General features: G+C 38.5%; 1 protein-coding gene across 2 annotated transcripts in view; it reads left to right on the top strand.

The window, feature by feature from the left end:
• The window catches only part of AP1G1 (adaptor related protein complex 1 subunit gamma 1), a gene marked incomplete at both ends in the record, with an annotated part of 74,080 nt that overhangs the window by 28,174 nt on the left and 20,874 nt on the right, over positions 1–25,032 (top strand). Inside the window, 10 exons of one of the 2 annotated variants that reach the window (XM_080704136.1) lie at positions 2,318–2,414; positions 3,912–3,988; positions 4,768–4,776; positions 7,217–7,312; positions 8,128–8,208; positions 8,402–8,500; positions 15,389–15,444; positions 18,905–19,018; positions 22,190–22,330; positions 23,750–23,804. In XM_080704136.1, the coding sequence (XP_080560262.1) occupies positions 2,318–2,414; positions 3,912–3,988; positions 4,768–4,776; positions 7,217–7,312; positions 8,128–8,208; positions 8,402–8,500; positions 15,389–15,444; positions 18,905–19,018; positions 22,190–22,330; positions 23,750–23,804 (825 nt within the window). The remainder of the gene's footprint in view (positions 1–2,317; positions 2,415–3,911; positions 3,989–4,767; positions 4,777–7,216; positions 7,313–8,127; positions 8,209–8,401; positions 8,501–15,388; positions 15,445–18,904; positions 19,019–22,189; positions 22,331–23,749; positions 23,805–25,032) is intronic. The other variant, XM_080704135.1, reaches the window with a different exon arrangement.

The raw sequence follows: 25,032 nt of genomic DNA, 5'->3' as shown, positions 1-25,032 counted from the left end.
TTTTTTTGAGGTATTGGGGATGGAACCCAGGGGCATTCTACCTCTGAGAGACACTCCTAGCCCTAATTTTTTATTCTTTAATTTTGAAACAGTGTCTAAGTTGAGGAGGGCCTCACTAAGTAGCTGAGGCTGTCCGCAAACTGCAATCCTCCGTTCTCCACCTCCCAAATGCTGGGATTACAAGCGTGTGCCCCCACGCCCAGCAGCATGTGCTAATTTAGTTAGACTTTATTTCATAATAAAAAAAAGTGCATGGAGTATAGTTCAGAGGTAGCATGCCCCTGGGTTCAATCTCTAGTACCATACACACACAAACACAAAGAGAATGATGTAGGACCTGCTTTCTAAAGTTGGTATGTCTGATTAGAATGGTAATGAAAGAGAATTAATTTTATTCTTCTAATTTTTTAAAAGTTGTACCTGAACCTTAAAACCTTTGTATAACATTTAGAAGTCCAAGAAATGGAAGCTTACCACTCTCTGCTTTACATTTATTAGCCTTCTTTATTAATGATGTGACAAAGAGGCACTGAAAGGGCTTAGTCATTTCCCAGGATGCTGTACTTTTTTTTTTGGTGGTACTGGGGGTGGAACCCAGAGGCTTTCTACCTCTGGGCTATACTCCCAGACCTATTTTGTATTTTATTTGGAAACAGGGTCTCACTAAATTGCTGAGAGGCTCACTAAATAGCTGAGGCTGGCTTCGAACCTGCGCGATCCTCCTGTCTCAGCCTCCCAAGCGCGGGGATTACAAGCATGCGCCACCACGCCCGGCTGGATGCTGTACTTTTAATGATGGATGCAAAAATGGTTAGTTCTTTCCTTAATTTGTAAGCCAGTATTTTTCTTAAAGAATGTGCGAACTATTCTTATTTACTTACTTATTTTATTTTTGAGATGCAGGGGTAGAACCCAGGGGTATTCTACCTCTGAGCTACATCCCCAGCCCTATTTTTTAGTCTTTTTATTTTTTTATTTTTATTTTGGTGATACTGGGGTTCCTAGAGACCCTTCTACCTCCGGACTACGCTCCCAATTTTTTATACTTTTATTTGGAAACAGGGTCTCTTAAGCCAGTGAGGCTGGCTTCGAACTTGTGCAATCCTCCTGTCTCCACCTCCCAAGTGCAGGGATTACAAGCGCCCAGCATAGTCTTTTTATTTTTGAAACAGTATCTCACTGAGTTGCAAAGGGCCTCACTAAGTAGTTGAGGCTGTCCGTGAACCCCAATCCTCCAGTTTTCACCTCCTGAATGCTGGGATTACAAGCATGCGCCACCAAGCGCAGCTTGAACTACTCTTTTTTAGAAGGCACATTATTGCATTAAGTAAAATATTCCTTGAGGTTAGAAGCCTCCCTGCCTTTGTACAACGTGGAAGGAGTTAGCAGAAATCTATTTTTTTTGTGTGTGTGTGTGGTATTGGGGATGGAACACAGGGGCATTTGACCTCCAAGCAACACCTCCAGCCCTATTTTTTATTCTTAATTTTGAAACAAGGTCTCACTGAGTTGCAGAGGGCCTCACTAAGTAGCTGAAGCTGTCTGTGAACCATGATCCTCCTGTCTCAGCCTCCCAAATGCTGGGATTACAAGCATGAGCCACCATGCCTGGCTAGCAGAAATCTTAATCTGTCTAAATTTTAGTAGTATTTCTTTCAAATGGTACTATATTTACTTTGGAGGGCTAACCAAAATTCGTCTTTAAATGTACCCTTTTTATAGTGAACAAATTAATAAGATTATCTTTTCTTTAGTAGAAACTATTTATGTATATTTCAAAACTTCCATACTTCTTTGTGTCCTTTTCTCCTTTTCTTGTTCATACGTACTCTACTGCTGAACTATACCCTTCAAACCCTTTTCTTGATGTCATCAGAGTCTCTTGGAGGCAGTATGGATACTGTTAAACTTAATAGCAGATTTATAGCATCTTTAGTTTATATCTTTCCATTGTAAGTTGTGTTTATATCTCTTGGTCATCTTACTCTGAGGAATGATTATTAGGGATGGAAGTCCTTATCTATATTTTTGTCTTTTACTTCTCCAGCTCCCTACAAAAGTTACATTTAACCTGTTTGATAAATTCTTATTAACCATTATAATCTAGAAAGTTTTACCCACTTGTCTAATAGTATGTGGGCAAACGGATAGGTGAGCTGGAATGAGTGCCATAGTATGGACTGTAACGTTTCAACCCTCTAACAAATAATAAATCTCATATCTAACGTCTTTTTTCTTTATTTGTTGAAGTTCCTTTGTTGTTTTTTTAAAAGATTGGTTTCCTGAAATAATGTTTTTGTCCTTTTATTTTTTATAGGCAGCACTGTGTGCTGTTCATGTCATCAGGAAAGTTCCTGAACTTATGGAGATGTTTTTACCAGCAACCAAAAATTTATTGAATGAAAAGAACCATGGTAATGTGATTGGGATGCACTCTTGAAGCACTGAGGGAGAAGGAAAGAGGAAGGATGTAAAGAGCTGTCGGTTCTGTGTCTCGGGGGTAGAGCTGCCTTCAGCTGTGCTCAGGCCTTTGCCAAGAAGGCCTGGTCTGCATGGCGTCTTCTACTGTTATTCTCGTTTTATAATTAGATTGAGTCTTTCACAGTAATCTTACCTTTCATCTTTAGTCTTTTCTTAAATTGTTAATCAATATAATGTATGGATAATCGTACTCTTGATTTCTTGGCCATTTTATAATATAAAGAAAATTTTTCTTGTTATGTGGTAGAAGTCTAAGATTAGTGAAAATTCTGTTGGGCTACAAGAATTTGTAATGGATATCTTTATATAAAAAGTAAGAGAAATTAAACATTTATTATTCTCAAACATTTTATTCTTATTTTGAAGTCAGTGAAATGAGTTCTAAGTAAAGAAAACTTATGTGTCTTAAATGATAAGAAACAAAATGGTAGGGTATATTTAATTTGATTAATTCAGTACTGTTCTAGCATGTTAAGATGTGCTAGTTGAACAATTTAATGTTCAGGTCACTTATGTATTAATTACTGGAAAGTAATTGTGAGATTTCTCTTTTTTGGACTGGGGATTGGACCCAGGGCCATTATACCCCTGAGCTATACTCCCTGCCCAATTTTTTATTTTTGTTTTGAGAGGGCTCACTAAGTAGTTGAGACTGTCTGTGAACCCAAATCCTCCTGTCTCAGACTCCCAGGTACTGGGATTACAAGCATGCGCCACCAAACCCAACTTTGTTCTTTTCTTATAAAAAGAATCTCACAAGTCAGGTATGGTGGTGCAGGCTTGTAATTCCAGTACTTGGGAGGCTAAGACTGGAAGATCCGGGTCACTCACAGCCTCAGCTGCTTTGTGAGGCTCTCCACAAAGTGAGACCCTGTTTCAAAATACAGAATAAAAAATAGGGTTAGGGGTGTAGCTCAGAGGTTGAATACCCCTGGGTTCAATCCCTAGTACATAAATAAATAAGAAAAGAGCAGAACAAGCTATTATACTTTGTCATTCCTGACTGTCTTTAAACTTTGATACATATCTGGAAATACAAAATCTTATTAAGATTTTTGTCTCTTAAATTATGTGTCAGAACCCAGCTATTAGTTTATTGAGTAAGTTTAGAACAGAAGAGACTGAGTATATATTAACTGTGTCTTTGTGGATAGTCTCAGATCGAAAGATATATAGCTGTCATTTTTAAATAATTATTTTGATCACATAATTTTTATAAATATTCTAATTTGTCATATTTGACCAGTGTTAAATCAGCAGCTTTCTATTAAGTACCTCCTTTGTGCTCACCACAATGTTTAGATTCTTGAGGGGATTAAGAAGCAAAAAATAGTAACTGTCCTTTGGAAATGACCTTCAGTAACCAGAGCCCTGTTCTACAGAGTGGCACAATAGAACCTCACTTTTTGTTTTCTGTATCTTTCTTTCAGGTGTCCTTCACACATCTGTGGTCCTCCTCACTGAGATGTGTGAGCGAAGCCCAGACATGCTCGCACACTTCAGAAAGGTGGGTGCCGTTTTGTATGCCCAAGTTTTTCTTAGTGAAAAGCAAGTTTCCTGAAAAGTACATGATTTTCTCACTTATGATTTTCTTTTTAAAGCAAGCTGTGGAGCTGAATAAAGGATTTAACTAGCTCTGCTGTGTGGTAGGGCTGGAAGCCAGATTTAGGCATATAAGAACTGGCAAAAGTATAGTTATTTTCCTTTTCAGAATAGAAGTCTTCTCTTGTTGTTGGCAGACATACAAATCTCTCAAGTGTTTTATCTGCTGTTTTCACATTGAGTCAGGAAATGTAACCTGAGGTCACCTTACAAATAGGAATTTTTAAAAAATACAGATAAATTTCTTTTTTTTTAAGATAAAACTGCAAACTGAAATTTGATTTTTATTATTTGTACTTTAGAGCACTGATTCCTGAGATTGAAGTCTTAGCTTTCTGAAGCCCGTTTCCCCCGTTTGTTAATTAATATTTTAAAGTAGAAGTTTTTATTTATCCTTTTACTTTTAGAAGGTAGTAGGAAGGAGGACCCAGAGAAAGACTATTCTTTGGTTAGATACTTGCAATTAATTCCATTTATAGGATACTGGTCACTACATAAATAGGGCTCACCTTGTATTTTAGATATAACAGCAGGTTTTTTAAATTTTTTTGGTTTTTTCCCCCTTCTTAGATGTTCATGTCTTGATTAAATTATTGTAAAGTAGTATGAGACCCGTATCTGTCCCTAATGCTTGCTTTGTATGTTTTGTTCCTGTTGTCTGTTTGGAATCCCGCTGTATGTTAGAATGAAAAGGTAAGAATTAACCCTCTTTTAGATGGTGCATGCTGGCATTAGGTCCTTAGTAGCTTTTTGTGTATCCATCCACAAATGTGGCTTTTAAACTATACTAATGCTGAAGCTGTGCTTAATACTGTGAATTATTTGTTCTAGCATTTTTGGCTAACTCCCTAGTCCAGTTTTTGTCTTGTCACTTAAACGCCTGACTCAAAGTCAGCCTTGGATTTCAGTTGCAGCCCCTCCTGAATCGTAAACAACCTTCTCTGCCTTTCCCTTAATCTTCCCATGAGAAATGGAGATGTTTCCCTGCAGCTTTGGTGTGATGGCGATTCCAGATCAGTCTTGAGCCTTGACACAAGACACTGTTCTTTTTGAAATAGATATTTTATAGCCATACGTGGGTAACCTCATACTTAAAAAAGCTCTTTGTGTACTTCTGAGCTTTTGATTCAGACTTGGAGCTTTTATTTTTCCCTTCTTGGACTTAATTTTGCCTAGATGCCTTGGGATATTAAAGGGCTTAGAGGTAGAGTAGGTGGGCACCAACTGATTTTCATGGCTGCAGCCTTCCCTTTGTCATCTTATTTTGTTTGTCCTGTCATCAGTTTTAGTAAAATGCATTTTTGTCTAAAAAATAAAGCTGGGTTACAAGAATTTGTATGCTGAACACTTAGACATTTGTGCTTTCTGTCCCAGGGTAAACATATGTGATGTGCTGACCTTTTGGCAATGAATAAAACAATTTAGTAGCCCAAGGAAAAAGGACTTCTCCAAGAACTAAACCAGATCTTAAAAAATAATTAGGGTTATGAGTAGTACAAAAAAAAAAGCAGACCTTTGGGAAGTATGCAAGGTGAGCTGCTTACCTCTAACACAAGTTTGCCCACAGTTGACAGTTTTTTTTTTTCTTGGTGGTACTGGGGGTGGAACCCAGGGGCTTTTCTACCTCCGGGCTATACTCCCAGACCTATTTTATAGTTTATTTAGAAACAGGGTCTCACTAAGTTGCTGAGAGCCTCACTAAGTAGCTCAGGCTGGCTTCGAACCTGTGCCATCCTCCTGTCTCAGCCTCCCAAGCGCGGGGATTACAAGCGTGCGCCACCACACCCGGCCTTAGTTGACAGGTTTAATGAGGATTTGTTTAGAATTTATACATCTTTGTGGCTTAGACTTGTCTTATTCTTGGAGTTGTCCAAATTAGATTTTTGTTCAGATGACTTAGAAATCACTAAATTTTGAAGTGTTATGGCCAAACTTATTTAAATTCATACAGATTGTGTTCTCTTGCAGTTAGAAATGGCCTTAAGATTTTGAGTACATGCCTTGGGTGTAGCTTGGCTTTTCATTGTACTCTCTACCCCCTTGTAGGCCTGGAAAGTAGGGAAAGAAGAGGGATCACAATGAGAAAAATAATTGTTCTGTTGCAGAGTTGAAACTGTTGAAATTGGCTACAAAAAATGCGGTATAGCTCACTTTGGACACTGGTTTAACTTTAGGTCATTAGAGTTGTTTATATAACTAAACTGAATTTTCAGTTGGAGGCTGGAAGTTCCTGTTGGCAAACATTTTGGAGTAGGGTTTAGCAGCAAGTAATTGACATGTTGATGTTTGAGGCATGTGTAAGTTCAGCGTGGCAGTATTGCCTGGTCTGCTATGTAGTGTAGTAGAGAAAGTAAAGGAAGGACACGAGAATTCCTGATAAGGACTTTACATTCTCATTTGTAAGATAAAAAAAGAAAAACAGGCAACAAAGCAATGTGTGTAGTTATGTGCTAATGTTACATTGCAACAAAATTGTGTCTTAGGAGTTAAGAACAGGAAGAGTATTCATGGCCTTGGTGTCTTCTTAAGGTGAAAAGTATATATTCTTCTTGTGTCTTTTTCACTTAGTTAACATGTATGATTTTGGAATTCCCAGTTTCTTGGAAAAGGACGTAACTAGCTCTATCTTAAGAGGAGAAAACCTTTTTTTCTATGGGAAGTGGTATGCTTTAAGGCTGTAATTTTAATGAGATCACTAGTAACATTTTGGTGTGACATTTCATATCCAAATGTTTGAATGGATAAAAATGGAAATTTTTTGTCACCTAGGTGTGTCAAGTTATACAGAAGTAGAAATGTAGTATGCTCCGTGGGCATCTGTTTTACTCAGTGTTCATAGTTATCTGACCTACTGTTCTTTGTAATGCCTTTACATATATAACTAGAATGAAATTGTCTAAAATGGTTTGTTTTTATCTACATAAAATATGTTTACCACTTCTGCAGTGTTTTGGCCTAAGTACACTAAGTCACGTTTTTCAGCATCTACAATATAGCCCTACTCATTCTGTCAGTAGACTTTTCTGGGATTCAGACCCTTGCATCCTTTTTCTGAACCAAAGGACTTGCTTTTCAAGAGACATTCTTAGATAATTCACTGTTTTGTTTTCTGACGCATCTTTCTCTTTTGCAGCTTGTACCCCAGTTAGTTCGTATTCTAAAGAACCTCATCATGTCCGGATATTCCCCAGAACATGATGTTTCTGGTATCAGTGACCCCTTTTTGCAGGTGAGGTTGAAAAAACACTTTGTATAAATGTCACATGAATTTAATACCTTTTGAGTAGACCATTTCCTTCCTCTTAAGTTTGTATTGGGTAGAAATTTGGCAGTGATTGATTAAACTATTAACATATAGGGACACAGTTCTGTATTTTATTAGATTAGTAGATTTTTTTTTTTTTTTTTTTTTGCGGCACTGAGGGTGGAACCCAGGGGCATTCTATCTTCAAGCTACATCCTCAGCCCTATTTTTTTTTTATATTTCATTTTGAAACTGGGTCTCACTGAGTTGCGGAGGGCCTCACTAAGTAGCTGAGGCTGCCTACAAAATGTGATCCTCCAGTCTCAGCCTCCCGAATGCTGGGATTATAAGTGTGTGCTACCACACCCAGCTAAATTACAATTTTTTTAAATAGTTTTTCACTACTTTGATACTTGAGTTGCCAACATAATATATCTCTGCAAGTGGTGGCATACTTTAGAAGGGTGGATTCTCTAAGAACTTCATTAGACATAGACACATATATGTAGCTTCCTCATTTTGGTGCTGGGACAGTCTACCTCCAAGGTATACCCCCAACCCTTTGTATTTTTTATTTTGAAAAAGGATCTTAAGACAGGCATGATGGTGCATACTTGTGATCCAGCATTTGGGAGGTCTTGCTAAGTTTCAAAGCTGGCCTTAAATTTATATACGTTCTTTCTTCTCTAAAAATAATATTTAAAATTCTTTTGTAAGGCCTTATTATTTAGTGAATTTCATAGCATGTAAGATTCCTTTGTGCCACATATAATTTGTTGATCTCATACTTTGCCTGTCAGGTACGAATTTTGCGGTTATTAAGAATCTTGGGACGAAACGATGATGACTCGAGCGAGGCGATGAATGACATCCTAGCACAGGTGAGTAGACCCTGCTCACTCCTGCTGCATGCTCCTTTCATCTAGCGGGAGTAGGATGAGCCTGATTCCTATATGGAGCAGCTTTTTCCCCCCCTCATTTGGGGGCCATAATCAAAATGTATCTCGTCGTCTCTGGATCAGTTTTTGGAAGCATTGTCTTATCACTTACGTACTGTCTGTTGTGTTTTTTCAGGTTGCCACTAATACAGAGACTAGTAAAAATGTAGGGAATGCTATTCTTTATGAAACGGTTTTGACTATCATGGATATTAAATCAGAGAGTGGACTGCGAGTAAGTCTTTTTTTAATCGTATTTTTCTGAAGCATTTTATTTAGCAGTTGTCTTGGACTTCAGTACTTGGGAATTAATTTCATTTGGAACTTTAGGAATTAATGATAGAATAAAACATGGTTTTGGTATGTAAAGTATCATTTTCTTTCATTGAGGGCTTAACACTGATTATAATAATAAAATTTGGAAGAACTTAGGTATAACTAGATATATAGATATTTTTGAGAAGATGAAATATTTCAGGATAAGATTTGATTAGAATCATAATTGGAGTTGTACTCATTATTTCAAACAAGAAAAACATAATATTTGAGTAAATTTATCTTTAAGGAATAAACAGAGAAACTCAAGCAGTACTAAAGGCACAAAAAGAAAATATGTTGTAACTTTCACATGTATGTAGTCTCTCAGTTCTTCTTCCAGAAGGAAACACCGTTAGCATTTTCTAGTATGGTTCTTTAAAAAATTTTTTTATTGGTGCACTGTAGTCATACATCTTAATGGGGTACAAAATGGTAGAGGTGTACATGCACACATCACTCATATAGCACTTCTTCACTTCCTACCCCATGCCTCCCCCTCCCTCCTGTTCATGTTTGGCTTAGTGATTGACTTTGATATGTTTGTGAACGTACGTCATGTGCATTAGGGAGTTTCCTTCTTCCCCTCTACCGCTCCCCTTAGTTAGATTTCCTTATTTGTTCAACTATGGTTTCTCCTTCTTTGTCTAGAGTTCTTCCTGTGACTCTTTCTCCCTAGCTTCCACACATTATAGCAAGCATCTGATTTTTTACTTTCTGTGACTGACTAATCTCACTTAACATTATCCAGTTTCATCCATTTCCCTGTAAATGACATAAAGTAAAATTCCATTGTGTATATATATCCCATAGTTTTTGTCATCTTTTGATGGACATCTTGGCTGGTTCCATAGTTTGACAGTTGTGAATTGTGCAGATATGAACATAGATACACATGCATTAGTTTGGTAGTTTGCTTTCCATTAATTTGGGTAGATACCCAGAAGTGCTATTGCTGGATCATATCTCATATTTTTTAGATATTTTATCCATATCCAAATGTATCTATGCATGCATATTTATTCTCTTCTCTGCTGCCTTTTTTTTTTTTTTTTTTGGTACTGCAGATTGGACCCCAGGGGCTTTCAACCTCTGATCTATACCCCCTGTCCTTTTTCTTTTTCTTTTTCTTTTCTTTCTTTCTTTCTTTTTTTTTTTTTAAACAAGATCTAATTTGCAGAGGCCTCCTTAATTTTCTGAGGCTGGCCGCAAACCTGTAATCCTCTTGTCTCAGCCTCTCAAGTACTGGGATTACAAGTGTAAACCAACATACCTGGCTTTTTCTCAACTTTTAACAAACTCTATGTCAATTTTTTAAGTTTATATTATGATACTTGGGATTGAACCCAGGGGCATTCTACCTCTGAGCTACACCCTCCGTCCTATTTTTAAAATTTTTATGTTGAAACAGGGTCTCACTAGGTTGATGAGAGTCTACTTGCTGAGGCTGTCCTTGAATTTGAGATCTTTCTGCCTCAGCCTCCTAAGTACTGGGATTACAAATGTGGGCCACCATTCCCAGTTCAAATAATATGTATGTATGTATGTATGTATGCATGCATGCATGCTCATTTATTTTGTGGTACTGGGGATTGAACCCAGGGACATTCTACATTCAAGCTATACCCCTAGTCCTTTTTTATTTTTATTTGGAAACAGGTTTTGCTAGGTTGGTGAGAGTCTTAACTACTTACTGCGGCTGTCCTTGAACCTGTGATCATATGTGTGATCATATGTTTGCTCATTTGTTTTGTGGTACTGGGGATTGAACCCAGGGACATTATACATTCAAGCTATATCCACAGTCTATTTTATTTTTATTTGGAAACAGGATTTTGCTAGGTTGAGAGTTTAACTACATACTGAGGCTGTCCTTGAACCTGTAATCATCCTGTCTCAGCCTCCTAAGTACTGGGATTATAGGCATGTGCCACCATGCCTGACTTTAAATAATTTTATTTTTATTTTTATTTATTTATTTATTTTGTGGTACTTGGAATGGAACACAGGGGCATTCTACCTCCAAGTTATACCCCCAGCCCTGTTTTTATTCTTTATTTTGAAACAGGGTCTCACTGAGTTGCAAAGGGCCTTACTAACTAGCTTAGGCTGTCCTCCACCCACAGTCATCCTGTCTCAGTCTTCCAAATGCTGAGATTACAAGCATGCACCCCCACACCCGGCTATTCTTTATTTTTTGCAGCAGGGTCTCACTAAGTTGGGAAGGGCTTCACTAAATTTTTGAAGAAAAGTTGTAAAAATAGTTTAGAGTTCCTCGCCAGGCATGGTGGCGCACCCTTGTAATCCCTGCGCTTGGGAGGCGGAGGCAGGAGGATCTCGCAGGTTTGAAGCCAGACTTGCTGGCTTAAGAGACCCTGTTTCTAAATAAAAATATAAAATAGGTCTGGGAGTGTAGCCCAGAGAAGGGTTTCCAGGAACCCTAGTACCACCGGAAAAAAAAGGTTTAGAGTTCCTATATTCTGAGTGTACTTCACCCATCTTCCCCTAGTTTTAAGTTCTTGTAAAATTATAGTGCAGTTATCAAGACCTAAGAATTTAATAGTGCTATTACACTATTCATTAAATTATTGACATCAGATTTCACTAATTTTTTTTAACTTGATATATATTTTTTGTTCCAGGATCTAATTTATGACCCCACATTTAATTACCATTTCTCCTTAGTCTCTAATCTGTGACAATTTCTCAGTCTTTATCTTTCATGTTTTTCACGTATTTGAAAAGCATTAAGTTACTTTGTAGAATATACCTCATTCTGAGTATATTCTCTTGTAATTTTATAGATTAAGGTTAGATTACTTTGGCAAAACTACCACAGAAATGATGTATCTTTCTGAGTTAATCATATCAGAAGGAGCATTCTATATATTGGCTTATTAGCTATTATATTAACCTTGATCATTTGGTTAAAGTGATATCTGCTGTGTCTATTCAATATAAAGTTTTTATTTTTTTCCTTTTTAACTAATTTTTTTTTTTTTTTTAGTACTAGAGATAGAACCCAGGGGCATCCTACCTTCGAGCAACCCCAGCCCTACTTTTTGCTTCTTTATTTTGAGACAGGGTCTCACTGAGTTGCAGGGCGCCTCACTAAGTAGCTGAGGGTGTCCGTGAACCGCGATCCTTCTGTCTCAGCCTCCCAAATGCTGGAATTACAGGTGTGTACCACCATGCCTGGCTTAATTTAAAATATTTTGAGGGAGCCACTTTTTTTTGGGGGGGGGTACTCTGGATGGATCCCAGTGGTACTCTTATCTCTGAGCTACCCTCTTAGGTTCTTTTATTTTTTTATTTTGAAATAGGGTCTCGAAGGTTGCTATGTTGTAGAGAGTCTTGCTAAGTTGCTGAGGTTGATCTCAAATCTCTGATCCTCCTGTTTCAACCTCCCAAGTACTGGGATTACAGGTGTGTGCCACTGTACCTGTCAGGGAAAACACTTTGAGACTATATGAATATACTGTTGATGGACTTTTGCCCATTATCAGAGGCTGTTAACCTGAAATCATTATGAGAATGGTGTACTAATGGTAGTTTGCTACTTTCTTCACTTTTTCCCCCTCATTAAGTTATTGGAGGTTTTTTTTTTTTTTTTTTTTTTTTGTAGTACTGGGGTTCCTGGAAACTCTTCTACCTCTGGGCGACATGCCTAGACCTATTTTTATTTAATATTTTTATTTGGAAACAGGGTCTCTTAAGCCAGCACGGCTGGCTTTGAACCTGCGCGATCCTCTTGTCTCTGCCTCCCAAGTGCGGGGATTACAAGCGTGTGCCACCACGCCCAGCAAGTTATTGGAGTTTTATAAGGAGGATCTGTCCTTTCTCCTCCATGAATTTATTCATTCATTCAATCAATTATTTATTAATATTAGAATGGTTAACTCAAAGCCTTGAAGGAAACAAATATACTAGCTCAAATATAGTATCATGACAGTATCCAGTCATATAACCAAAGCAATTTCAATTAAGTTCCTTTTCTCTCCCTTCCTTTCAGATAAGATGGTAACATATGTATTATTCTATACCTTACTTTGTTCAGCTAACATCTTGGAGCCAGTTTCATATTGACATAGAGACCAGTCCTAATATTTTCTGTTTCTTAATTTTAATATAATTTACATTAACAACCCTGGTGAACTGTCAGATGCCTGTAATCCCAGGAGTTGGGATGTTGAGACAGGAGGATTCCAGGATGTGAGGCCAACTTTCAGCAAGACCCTCAGCAGCTTGGTGAGCAGGCTGCATTGTACCTCGGAGTAGGCTGTGCCCGGCTTCGGTCCTCGGTACCCTCTTCCAATTAACATAAAAGTTATCATCTTAACCTTTTTTTTCTTTTTTGTGCTACTGGGGATGAAACCCAGGGGCATTCTACCTCTGAGCTACATCCCCAGCCCTATTTTTTGTTCCTTTTTTTTTTTTTTTTTTTGGTGGTACTGGGGTTTCTGGAGCCCTTCTACTTCCAGGCTACACTCCCAGACCTATTTTTTATATTTTTATTTGGAAACAGGGTCTCTTAAGCCAGCACAGCTGGCTTCGAACCTGCGTGATCCTCCTGTCTCTGCCTCCCAAGTGCGGGGATTACAAGTGTTCACCACCACGCTTGGCTTATTCTTTATTTTGAAACAAGGTCTCACTAAGTTGTGGAGGGCCTCAATAAATAGCTGAGTCTGTTCATGAACCTGCAATATTCCCGTCTCAGCCTCCCGAGTACTTGGATTACAAGCATGCACCACCATGCCTGGCCATCTTAACTATTTTTAATGTATAGTTCAGTGGCATTAATATATTCTTTGTTGGGTAACCAATGTCATCATTTTTCTCCAGAACTTTTTTAATCTTCCCAAACTCTGCCATAAATAATAAATGACTCCTCATTCTCTATCCCCAGTCCTTAGAAACTGCTATTCTATTTTCTATCCCTTTGAATTTCTCTATTCCTAGGTACCTCTGAAAAAGATATGACTAAAAGCAAAAAGTGTTTTTCCTAGCTCCTCCTTTACAGAATTATTCAGTACTTTACTTTTTTTGTGTGTGTGTGGTACTGGGTGTGGAACTCAGTGGCTTTTCTACCTCGGGGCTATGCTCCCAGACCTATTTTATACTTTATTTGGAAACAGGGTCTCACTGAGTTGCTGAGAGCCTCACTAAGTAGCTGAGGCTGGCTTCGAACCTGTGCGATCCTCCTTTCTCAGCCTCCCAACCACTGGGATTACAGGCATGCGCCACCACGCCCAGCTCTCAGTACTTTACTTTTGACACCAGGTGTATAAGGGTAATATCCCAAACAACAAGCAGTTTACCAGGAGATATCAGTGGAGTTTCTCCAATATAATTTAGTTCTGACACTATCTTGACAACTCAGCAAGACCCTGTTTCAAAAATAAAATAAAAAGGCAAGGGGTGTAGCTTGAAGGTATAATGCCCCAGGAAATAACTAAAGATGCTACTGTTACCCTGGAAATTTCAATAGATTTAGGAGTTATATGCCAAGAATGGGTATGAAGGCTGAATATATTTATATATTTTATGGTGTCATAGTATTTATATAACCATAGTATATAAATACATAGTCATAATATTTGCCCTTTGGTGTTGTTTGTTGTCATCAAGTTTATGTATATTGTATGATATTTCAGATTTTTCCCCCCTAGGGATTGAACGCAGGGGCATTCTACCTCCTAGCTGCACCTCTGGCTGTGTGTGTGTGTGTGTGTGTGTGTGTGTGTGTGTGTGTGTGTGTGTGTGTGTGTGTGTTTTTCTGGGATTGAACCCAGGGACATTCTATCTCTTACTTATACCCCCAGTTTATTTTTGTTTTTGAAACAGGGTCTCGCTAGGTTGACGAGAGTCTCACTATTTGCTGAGTCTCCTATCTCATTCTCCCAGGTACTGGGATTATAGACATGTACCATCGTGCCTGGTCCAGTTTTATTTTTCATTTTCAAATAGGGTCTTGCTAATTTACTGAGAAGCTCACTAAGTTGCTGAGGCTTACTTTGAACCTGCAGGTGTACACCACTATGCCTGGCTAGAATTCATTATTTTTAATGGCTGCACAAGATTCCATTATATAAATATGCTGCTAGAATATTTAGCAAATTTGCTCTAAATGGACCTTTAGGATATCTCCTATCATTTGTGATTTGCTGATTGTGCTGCAGTAGACTTTTGTATGCATATATATATGGTTAAGTTTTTTAGATAATTTCTAGGATTGGAATTGTTGAGGCAGATGACATATTTTCTTTTTTCCTATTATTTTAGTTTTAAAGATCATATTGTGATTCTAGAATTTGGCAACATTCCATAAAATAGAATAAATATTTCCTATATTTTCATTTTAAGTATAATTATTGCCAGTTTCTTTCTATGGGTTGTGTACATTTCTATGGGAGGTTAAGACTGGAGAATCATAGTTTGCGGACAGCCTCAGCTACTTAATGAGGCCCTCTGGAACTCAGTGAGACCCTGTTTCAAAATAAAGAATAAAAAAATAGGGCTGGGAGTGTAGCTCGGAGGTAGAATGCCCCAGGGTTTCATACCCAGACCCGGAAAAACAAAAAACAAAACCAAAAAAACTTAAAACATAATCTTCCACAAATTACTGTTGAAATAGAATATGCTTTTAATAATTTACCTTTAGATTTTTTTCTTTTGCTAGCAGTCTATAAATACCAGCTGCCATCTTTAAATAATTTGTACTCATGATAGGCCAGGAAGTTATTGTTAGATCCAGGAAACATAAACAGTTCACTTTCCTAGATATTTCACATATGTTATTTCTCTTTAGGTTCTAGCCATAAATATCCTGGGTCGTTTCTTATTGAACAATGACAAAAATATTAGGTAAGTCAATCTTGTATCTTGGATATTTTGAACAGTATTTTCAAGAGTAACTTTGTTCAAGATTGTACATGTATTATCTGACATATATAGAACTTAACTCATAATTTTTAGTTTTAGTCTGATCTTAAAGCAACTGTTTTGCAAACAGTTTGAAGATTTGCCATATGACTTCAACTTTTATTCCTATTTATACTCTAAGTTGGGAGTCAGCAGATTTTTCTGTAAAGAGCCAGGTGGTAGGATTTCAGGGCCACTGGGTTTCTAGCAACTCTCAGCTCTGTCCCTTAGCATACAATTGACTTTAGACAATTTGTAAATTGCAGGCATGGCTGTGTTTAATAGAAGTTGGTTTGCAGAATCAGCAGAAGGCTGGATTCTGCAGGTGGGCTGTAGTGTGTGGACCCCTGCCCTAAATTAAGAAGGAAAACAAAACATTTCAAAACTGAAACATTTCAGTTTAACAAATATGTGACATCTTTGAGAACTTGTTTTTTTTTTTAAAGTAGATTAATCATGCCGTGTGTGTGTGTGTGTGTGTGTGTGTGTGTGTGTGTGTGTGTGTGACTGGGGATTCAACCCAGGGTCATTCTACCTCAGAGCTATGTCCTCAGCCCTATTTTACTTCTATTTTAAATAGGGTATTGCTAGGTTGATGAGAATCTCATTATTTCCTGAGGCTGTCTTTCAACCAGCAGTACTCTTTTCTCATCCTCCCAAGTCATGGGAGTAAGCACCACCATGCCCGGCTATTTATATTTTGGTATACTAGGAATGGCACCCAAATTCTACCTCTGAGCTGTAGTCCAGCCCTATCTTTTTTTTTTTTTTTTAAGCAGGGTCTTGATAAGTTGCAGGGGCCCTCAGTAGCTGAGGCTGTCTGTGAACCTATGATTCTCCTGTCTCATCCTTCCAAGTATTGGGATTACGGGTGTGCACCACTGCATCTGTAATAGGTTTGCTTGCTAAATTTTCTAATTGAGAAGTGGAAATAAATGTAGCACCTTAGATTATCTTCTTGTAAAATAATTTTTATTTATTTTTTATTATTTTGCGGAACTAGGGATAGAATGAAGGGGCGTTCTACCTCTGAGCTACACACCTAGCCCTGTTTTTTATTCTTTATTTTGAAACAGTGTCTCACTGAGCTGAGTGTGGCTGTGCATACTTGTAATCCCAGCATTTGAGAAGCTGAGACAGGAGGATCATGGTTTGAGGACAGCCTCAGCTATTTAGTGAGGCCCTTTGCAACTCAGTGAGATCCTTTTTCAAAATAAAGAATAAAAATAGGGTTGGGGGTATGGCTTGGAAGTAGAATGCCCCTGGGTTTCATTCCCAAAACCAGAAAAGAAAGAAAGAAAGAAAGAAAGAAAGAAAGAAAGAAAGAAAGAAAGAAAGAAAGAAAGACTGACTAAATTGTGGAGAGTCTCACTAAGTAGCTGAGGCTCGCCATGAACCTGCAATCCATCTGTCTCAGCCTCTTAAGTACTAGGATGCCACCATGCCCAGCTTCTAAAATAATTTTTAAGCATTTGAATCTTAAGATCTTTCTATTTTTTATACTTTTATGGTACTAGGGATTGAACCTAGGGGCACTCCACCACTGAGCTGCATCTCCATCCCTTTTTATTTTTTATTTATCTTTTTTTTTTTTTTTTTTTTTTTTGCGGTACTGGGGATGAAATCTAGGTGCCTTCTACCTCCAAGCTACACCCCCCAGCCCTGTTTTTTATTCTTTAATTTGAAGCAGGGTCTCACTGAGTTGCAAATGGCCTCACAAAGTATCTGAGGTTGTCCACGAACCACAATCCTCCTGTCTTAGCCTCCCAACCCTTTTTATTTTTTATTTTGAAACAGTCTTGCTAAGTTACCATGTACTGGCCTCGAACCTGTGATCTTCTTGTGTCCACCTCCCAAGTACTGGGATTGCAGGTGTGTAACCATCATACGTGGCTTAAACTCAGGTTATTTACTTACTTACTTATTTACTTACTTACTTACTTATTTATTATTTGATTTTGGGGATTGAACCCAGGGCCATTCTATCTCCAAGGTATGCCTCCAACCCTCTTCATTCTTTTATTTATTTTTATTTTTTTATTTTTTTATTTGCGGGTCTGGGAATGGAACCCAGGGGCATTTGACCTCCGAGCTACACCTACTGCCCTATTTTTAATTCTTTATTTTGAAACCAGGTCTCACTGAGTTGCAGAGGGCTTCACTAAGTAGCGGAGACTGCCCATGAACCGCGATCCTCCGGTCTCAGCCTCCCTAATGCTGGGATTACAAGCATGAGCCACCACGACCAGCTTTATTTTTTATTTTGAAACAGGGTCTCACTAAGTTGCTTTGGCTGATCTCAAGCCTGTGATCCTCTAATCTCAGCCTCCCAAGTACTCCAAGTACTGGTATTACAAAAGTATTGGTATTAAAAGTCTGCCTTTGCATTTATTTATTTATTTACTTATTTGTTTGTTTGTTTCCTTATTTATTGTGGCACTGGGAATGAAACTCAGGGGCCTTCCACTTCCAGGCTACACTCCCAGACCTTTTTTTTTTTCTTTTTTCATTTTTGGAAACAAGTTCTCGCTAAATTGTTAAGAGCCTCAGTAAGTTGGTGAGGCTGGCTTTCCTTTCCTTTCTTTTCCTTTTAATTTTTTTTTTTCCATTTCTTTTGTGGCACTGGAGATTGAACACATGGGCAGTCTACCTCTAAGCTATACCCTCAGTCCTATTTTATTTTTCAAACTGGGTCTCGCTAGGTTAATAACAGTCTATTTGCTAATGACAGTCGAAGCTGTAAACCTCCTGCCTCAGCCTCTCTAGTACTGGGATTACTAATAAGTGTGTTCCACCAAGCCTGGCTGCCTTTACTTTTATTTTTTAATTTTTAATTTTTTTTCAGAACTGGAGATTGAACCCAGAGGAATTTTACCTCTGAGCTAAACCTCCAGCCCTGTTTTGTATTCTTTATTTTATGGCAGGGTCTAAGTTGTGGGTGGCCTCACTAAGTCGCTGAGGCTGGCTATGAATCTGTGATCCTTGTGTCTCAGCCTTCCAAATATTGCAATTATAAGCGTATGTCACCACACCCAACTCTCCCTTTACTTTTAAATATTTAAAATGTAGCCTGGGTTCGTGGCACATGTTAGTAATTCAGAACTTTGGAGGCTGCGGCAGGAGTACCGCAAGTTCAAGGACAAGTTCAGCAAGGTAATGAGACTCTTAGCAGTCTGGTGAGACCCTGTTTCAAACCAAAAAAAATAAAAAGAGTGTTTAGGGCTGTAGCTCAGAGGTAGAATGCCCCTGGGTCCCATCCCTAGTGTCACCAAAAGAAAAATGAAATGAATAAAAAGTTTGCTTTCCTTCATTCATTAGACATCTTTGTTGCCATTATTAAGGCAGAGGAAAACTCTTTTGAATTTTACATTTAACTGGTATTCTACAACTTTGTCTTATCCAGATATGTAGCTTTGACGTCTTTGTTGAAGACTGTACAGACAGATCATAACGCAGTACAGAGGCACAGAAGCACAATCGTGGACTGTCTAAAAGATTTGGATGTCTCAATAAAACGGTAACAAGCCAAGACTTTCTCAGTTAGTGTTTTTGTTATATAAAGTGAAAGAAAAAGATAATCATTCTATGCCTCCTACTTATAATAGTTTTGGGAGCATCAGTGTTGAGATTCATGTAGTTAGTAACTGTTCACAAATGAACTCTGAAGAGTGGATCCTTTTTTAGAAAGGATTGGCAGAGGAGTTCAGGTCAACTAAGGAGACCATTAGAAAGTACTTAAATGAACACTGCAGTTATCCTCGATTCTTCAATACATATAATAGGTACAGATAAGCCTGGGGAAAAGTTTACTTAACAGTGGCACTGTGCTATGTGTGTTGAAGGATGAAAATAAGGAGTGATCCATCGGCTAAGTGTCTTAACACAATGCTGAAACTCAAATTGCTGACAGCACACATTTTCCACAGTGCCTGGGACCCAGGATACTGGAGGTCGCTGGTTTCTTAGAATAGTGCATCTAGGAATGACTGTTGGGCGGCCAGCAGCACTCTCAATGGCATAAAATCTTCCCTCACCAGAGTGACTGTGCTGGTCCTCCTATTAGAACTGCAGATGTCTGTAAAACCCAGCTCTAGTTAGCCTCAGTGAACTTTGGTTATGTGTGCAGATCTGGAATGAAATAGACTTAAAATGATCTGTGAGACTATTCACTTAACAAATGTTCATTCATACTTTTATTTGCATAGAATAGATGCTAGTGCTTGGGCAGTCCAAAGATAAGACCTACACTCAGTACCACCAACTTCTGTGGTACTTGCAAAGGAATTATAAGCACTTTTTCAGTCCATTCTCAGAACAGGCCAGTGTGAGTCAAGGCACTTAACTTTTCTATCCCCAATAAATAGTTAACAGTCACAGAGGGATCAAATGAATTGCCCTAAACCTTAACCCTTGTGAGGGACAGTCCTAGGAGGAGAAATAAAACTTCTGACTCCTGTATTTTGTTGTTTTTCTATAGCTTGTTACTGAGCTTTGAATTTCAGAAATGAAACCTTTGTCCTTTGACTGGCTATAGAACAGTAAGAGCTTAGACTCTGGACCCAAACCTGTCTCATTTCGAATTCTGTCTGTGCCCCTATTAGACCAGGTCAAATTACTTATTAACCTTCCATTGCCTTACCTGTGTCATATGTAAGATGCAGATAGAAGAATATATTCTTGATAGACTTATACAAAATCAATTGAATTAATGTATGGGAATTACTTAAGCATTTTATGAGTAAGTTCTTCCTAAGGGTTGAACTTTTGTTGTATTTTATGTTAGCTACAATCGAAAGTACATACTTATAAATCAGTGCATAGTATTCACATGTATTTTCATACATTTTTACCACGTATGAAAATTTCATAGGATGATTTTGTATGTTAACTATTTTTATTTTTGGCTTTCTTGGAAAATTTGATAGGCATTTATAAAAATTCTTATTTGGTGTCATACATGCCCTCTTTTCCTTTTTAAAATATTGGTACTATGGATTGAACCAGTGGCATTCTACCTCTGAGCTACAACCCCCCTCTTTTTGATTTTTTAAACAGAGGCTCATTAGTTGCTGAGGCTGGCCTGCAATCCTCTTGTCATAGCCTCCCAAGTAGTGAGATTTCAGGCATATGCCACCATACCTGGTTCCCTTTTTTCCTTTTAATGCTCTCATTTTTTCTTTCAGTTTATTTTTGTTTTAATTTTCTACATATCTTTTGATGTAAATGATATCAAATTGCCTTTGTAAAGAAGTAGAGTATAATAAAAATAGAATATGGTGGATAATTATATCACTTAATTTTGTACTGAGGATTAAAACTAGGGGAATTCTATCTTTAAGCTATATCCCCAGCCTTATTTTATTTTATTTTATTTTATTTTATTTCATTGAGGTACTGGAGATTGAACCCAGGGACAGTCTACCTCTGAGCTATACCCTGTTGTACCTCTGAGCTATACCCTGTTTTTTGAAACAGGATCTCACTGAGTTGTGAACCTTACTAGCTAAAGCTGGCCACATACCTGTGATCCTCCTGTCTTGGCCTCCCAAGTCCTGGGATTGCAGGCAGCTGCCCAGCCCCTTTTTAAATTGTGAAATGGTGTCTCATTAGGTTGATGAGAATCTTGCTACATTGCTGAGGCTGTCTTTGAACCTGCAGTCCTCCGTTCTCAGCCTCCCCAAGTACTAGGATTACAGGCATGTGCCCTCAGCCCAGCAAATATGTCTTATTTTTAAAGGACTAATAATCATTGGGTAATAATTTTGTTGCCTCTTTTTCAGCCTCATAAGTATTCTAAATTACAGCTTCATAAAAGAGACTGCTGAACCCAAACTGTATTTTTGGTTATTAGGAGAGTATCTCTCAAGGATTTTAAAAAATTATTTTCAGTACCTAGGGGATTGAACCCAGGGATATTCTACCTCTAAGCTACATCCCCAGCCCTATTTTTATTCTTTGTTTTGAAACAGGGTCTCACTAAGTTGCGGAGGGCTTCAGTAAGTAACTGAGGCTGGCTACAAACCTGTCATCCTCCTATCTCAGTCTCCCAAATACTGGGATTTTAAGCATGTGCCACCACTCCTGGCTTTCAGGATTTTTTTCTTTTTTGGTACTGGGGGTGGAACCCAGGGGATTTTCTACCTCTCCACTATACTCCCATACCTATTTTTTTATACTTTATTTGGAAACGGGGTCTCACTAAGTTGCTGAGGACTTCACTAAGTAGCTGAGGCTGGCTTGGAACCTGAGCGATCCTCTTGTCTCAGCCTCCCAAGCGCTGGGATTTCTTTTTTTGTTGGTGGCACTGGGGTTCCTGGAAGCCCTTCTACCTCCGGGCTACACTCCCAGACCTATTTTTATTTGGAAACAGGATCTCTTAAGCCAGTGCGGCTGGCTTCAAACCTGCACAATCCTCCTGTCTCTGCCTCCCAAGCGCGGGGATTACACCACGGCCAGCTTTCTCAGGGATTTTTGAAGAAAAAAATTGTTTTGAATGGTGAAGCTAGCAGAACTTAGATTACATAAGAACAAAACTCCTTGGTTATCTTGGTTTTAAAGTTTGGACTTGCAAGGTTATGCAAAGACATTAATTCATCTGCCAGTGCTTTGTTAATGGGGAGAGCACACCTGGGTTGTTATTTCATTTCCACTGTAAATATCATGATTTTTTTAAATCCCCTCCCCCAAGGCGTGCAATGGAATTGAGTTTTGCCCTGGTGAATGGGAATAATATCCGAGGCATGATGAAGGAATTACTTTATTTTCTGGATTCTTGTGAGCCAGAATTTAAAGCAGACTGTGCATCTGGAATCTTTCTTGCTGCAGAAAAGTAAGATTTAATTTTTACCTTTATTGTTAAAAGGTGCTTGGAACATTTTGTAAACATGGGGGAAATGCTTTAATCATTATGATTAAAACATGTCACGTTTATTTCAAGTTCCTAATTAAGTTAGTTATGAGAAAGCCATTATGATCAGCAGTTGAGTATGCATGCTACAGCCAAAGGAAATCTGACTTTTATAAAATTTCCTCCTATATCTGTCTTTAACCTTTTATCTATGCTGTCTTTACAAAGAGAGAGCAGAATTATAGCATTTGAATTGAAGTTCTATGTAACACTTGAAAGAGGAAGTACTTCAAGATTTCAGCTGTATACCTATTTTTTCTTTCTTTCCCCTCTGAATGTAAAGGAAGGGGCTCATGGTCCTGATGTTGTCTGGGTCAGAGAAAAGTTCTACACACACACAGACACACACACACTTTTTTTTTAATGGTATGGGGGATTGAACCCAGAGGCATTCTACCTCCAAGTCATACCCCAACCTGATTTATTATTTTTTTATTTTGAAATAGGGTGTCACTAAGTTGCTGAGTCTAGTTTTGAACCTGTGATCCTCTGTCTCAGCCTTCCAAGTACTGGGATTACAAGAGTGTGCCACCATGCTTGGCTTTTTTCTTATTTTGAAATAGGATTTCTAGGTTGATGAGAGTCTCACTACTTGATGAAGCTGTCCTTAAACTTGCGATCTTTCTGTCTCAGCCTCCCAAGTACTGGGATTACAGGCGTGGCCACCACATGCTTTCTTTCCTATATTCTTTATCCTCTCTTGTCCTGGCTATGATTTTGTACAAAGATTTTTATTTTTTTGTGCTGGGGATTGAGCCCAGAGGCATTCCACTTCTGAGCTATACTCTCAGACTTTTTTAGTTTTTATTTTGAAATAGAATCTCCCTAAATCTCTCAGAGTCTTAAGTTGCTGAACCTTGCCTCGAGCCTGTAATCCTGTCTCAGCCTCTTTAGAAATGGGCCCGCGCGCGCACGCGTGTGTGTGTGTGTGTGTGTGTGTGTGTGTGTGTGTGTGTGTAGAACTTTTCTCTGACCCAGACAACATCAGGACCGTGCCGAGGGTCTAAGTAGCTGAGGCTGGCTGCAAATCTGCAATTTGACTCTCCTAGCCTCCCAAGTACTGGGATTACAAGCTTGCATCACATCTGGCATGTTTTGTTTTTTGAGAGACTAGAACAAAGTGCCAGTTGTCAACTCAGTAACTCCTGTTGCAGTATTGTGGGTGACATCTGAGTTGACTGTATTTTATCATCCTCTGAAATGACAAATGCTGCTAGGTTTAAAGGTATAATGTCTCCAGATACAATCACTTAACCAGGGAGCTTAGAAGGCTACGGGACATAGAATGCAGTATAGTTTACAAGTTTGAATTTTTTTCACTCTGTACCCTTGTTTACTCAGGTATGCACCTTCCAAACGGTGGCATATAGACACAATTATGCGAGTTCTGACAACGGTAAGTAGTCTTTAAGTTCTGGGATGTTCTGTGAGGCAGACAAAGCCATTTTCCTTATGGAACTTACTTTCTAGTGAGGGAGATTGGAAATTCATTAGGAAATATGTAACATAAGGTTGGGAAGGAATAAATGCTATGAAAAGTACTATAAGGAAATATAATGATGACTGGTGAGGGTTAGGCAATGGGGGAACAAGCCAACTGCTGCAGGTAGAGCAGGTCTTGGAGGAGGGAGTGTTTGCTTCGTGACTTAGTGACATGTGCAGCAAGCCTTGAGTGATCTCAGGGGCTGAGTGTACTAATCAGAGGGAACAGAGAGTACCAGGAACTGAGGTAACAAGCGTGGCCTCCTTGGAGAGCAAGAGAAAGAGAGCACAGCCAATGAGGGGAGAAGCAGAGAATGGGTTAAAGCCAAATAAATAAACAGGGCTAGACTATATGGGACCATATCGGAACTTGGATTTTATTTTGACATGATAGGAAACTATTAGAGGGTTTTGAGTGGCTGAATTTATTTAGGATTTATTTATAATTCCTGTTTTAGATGGTGTCCTTTCTTTTGTTTACTAGATTTTTGAGGCTTCTCTGTTTACCCTTCACCCTTCAGTTAATAGATAAGGGTTAGACAGTAAAAATGAAAATGTATTTACAAGAAAGAAAACATAACTATATTTTATTATGTTACCAGAAGTAAATATTATAAATAAAAATGTTCATATATATGACCACATTCAAATTAAAAATTTAGTAAGCTGGGTGTGGTGGTGCATGCTTGTAATCTCAGTATTTGGGAGGCTGAGACAAGAGGAACACAGGTTTAAGGTCAGTCAGCAAGTAGTGAGACTCTCTCATCAACTTAGTGAGGCCCTGTTTCCAAATAAAAATAAAATAGGACTGAGGACATTGCTTGGAAGTAGAATGCTCATGGGTTCAATTCCACTACGAAAGAAAAAGAAAGAAAGAGAAGCCGGGCGTGGTGGCGCACGCTTGTAATCCCAGCATTCGGGAGGCTGAGACCTGGAGGATCGTGGTTTGCGGACAGCCTCAGCTACTTAGTGAGGCCCTCTGCAACTCAGTGAGACCCGGTTTCAAAATAAAGAATAAAAAATAGGGCAGGGGGTGTAGCTTGGAGGTCAAATGCCCCTGGGTTCCATCCCCAGACCCGCAAAAAAAAAAAAAAAAAAAAAAAGAAAAAGAAAGACCTTAGCAAAAGAGAAAACATCTACAT

Source organism: Muscardinus avellanarius, assembly GCF_963383645.1.
Source record: "Muscardinus avellanarius genome assembly, chromosome: 10".
In the NCBI taxonomy this organism is placed as follows: Eukaryota; Metazoa; Chordata; class Mammalia; order Rodentia; family Gliridae; genus Muscardinus; species Muscardinus avellanarius.
This window is presented reverse-complemented; position numbering and strand designations above follow the sequence as displayed.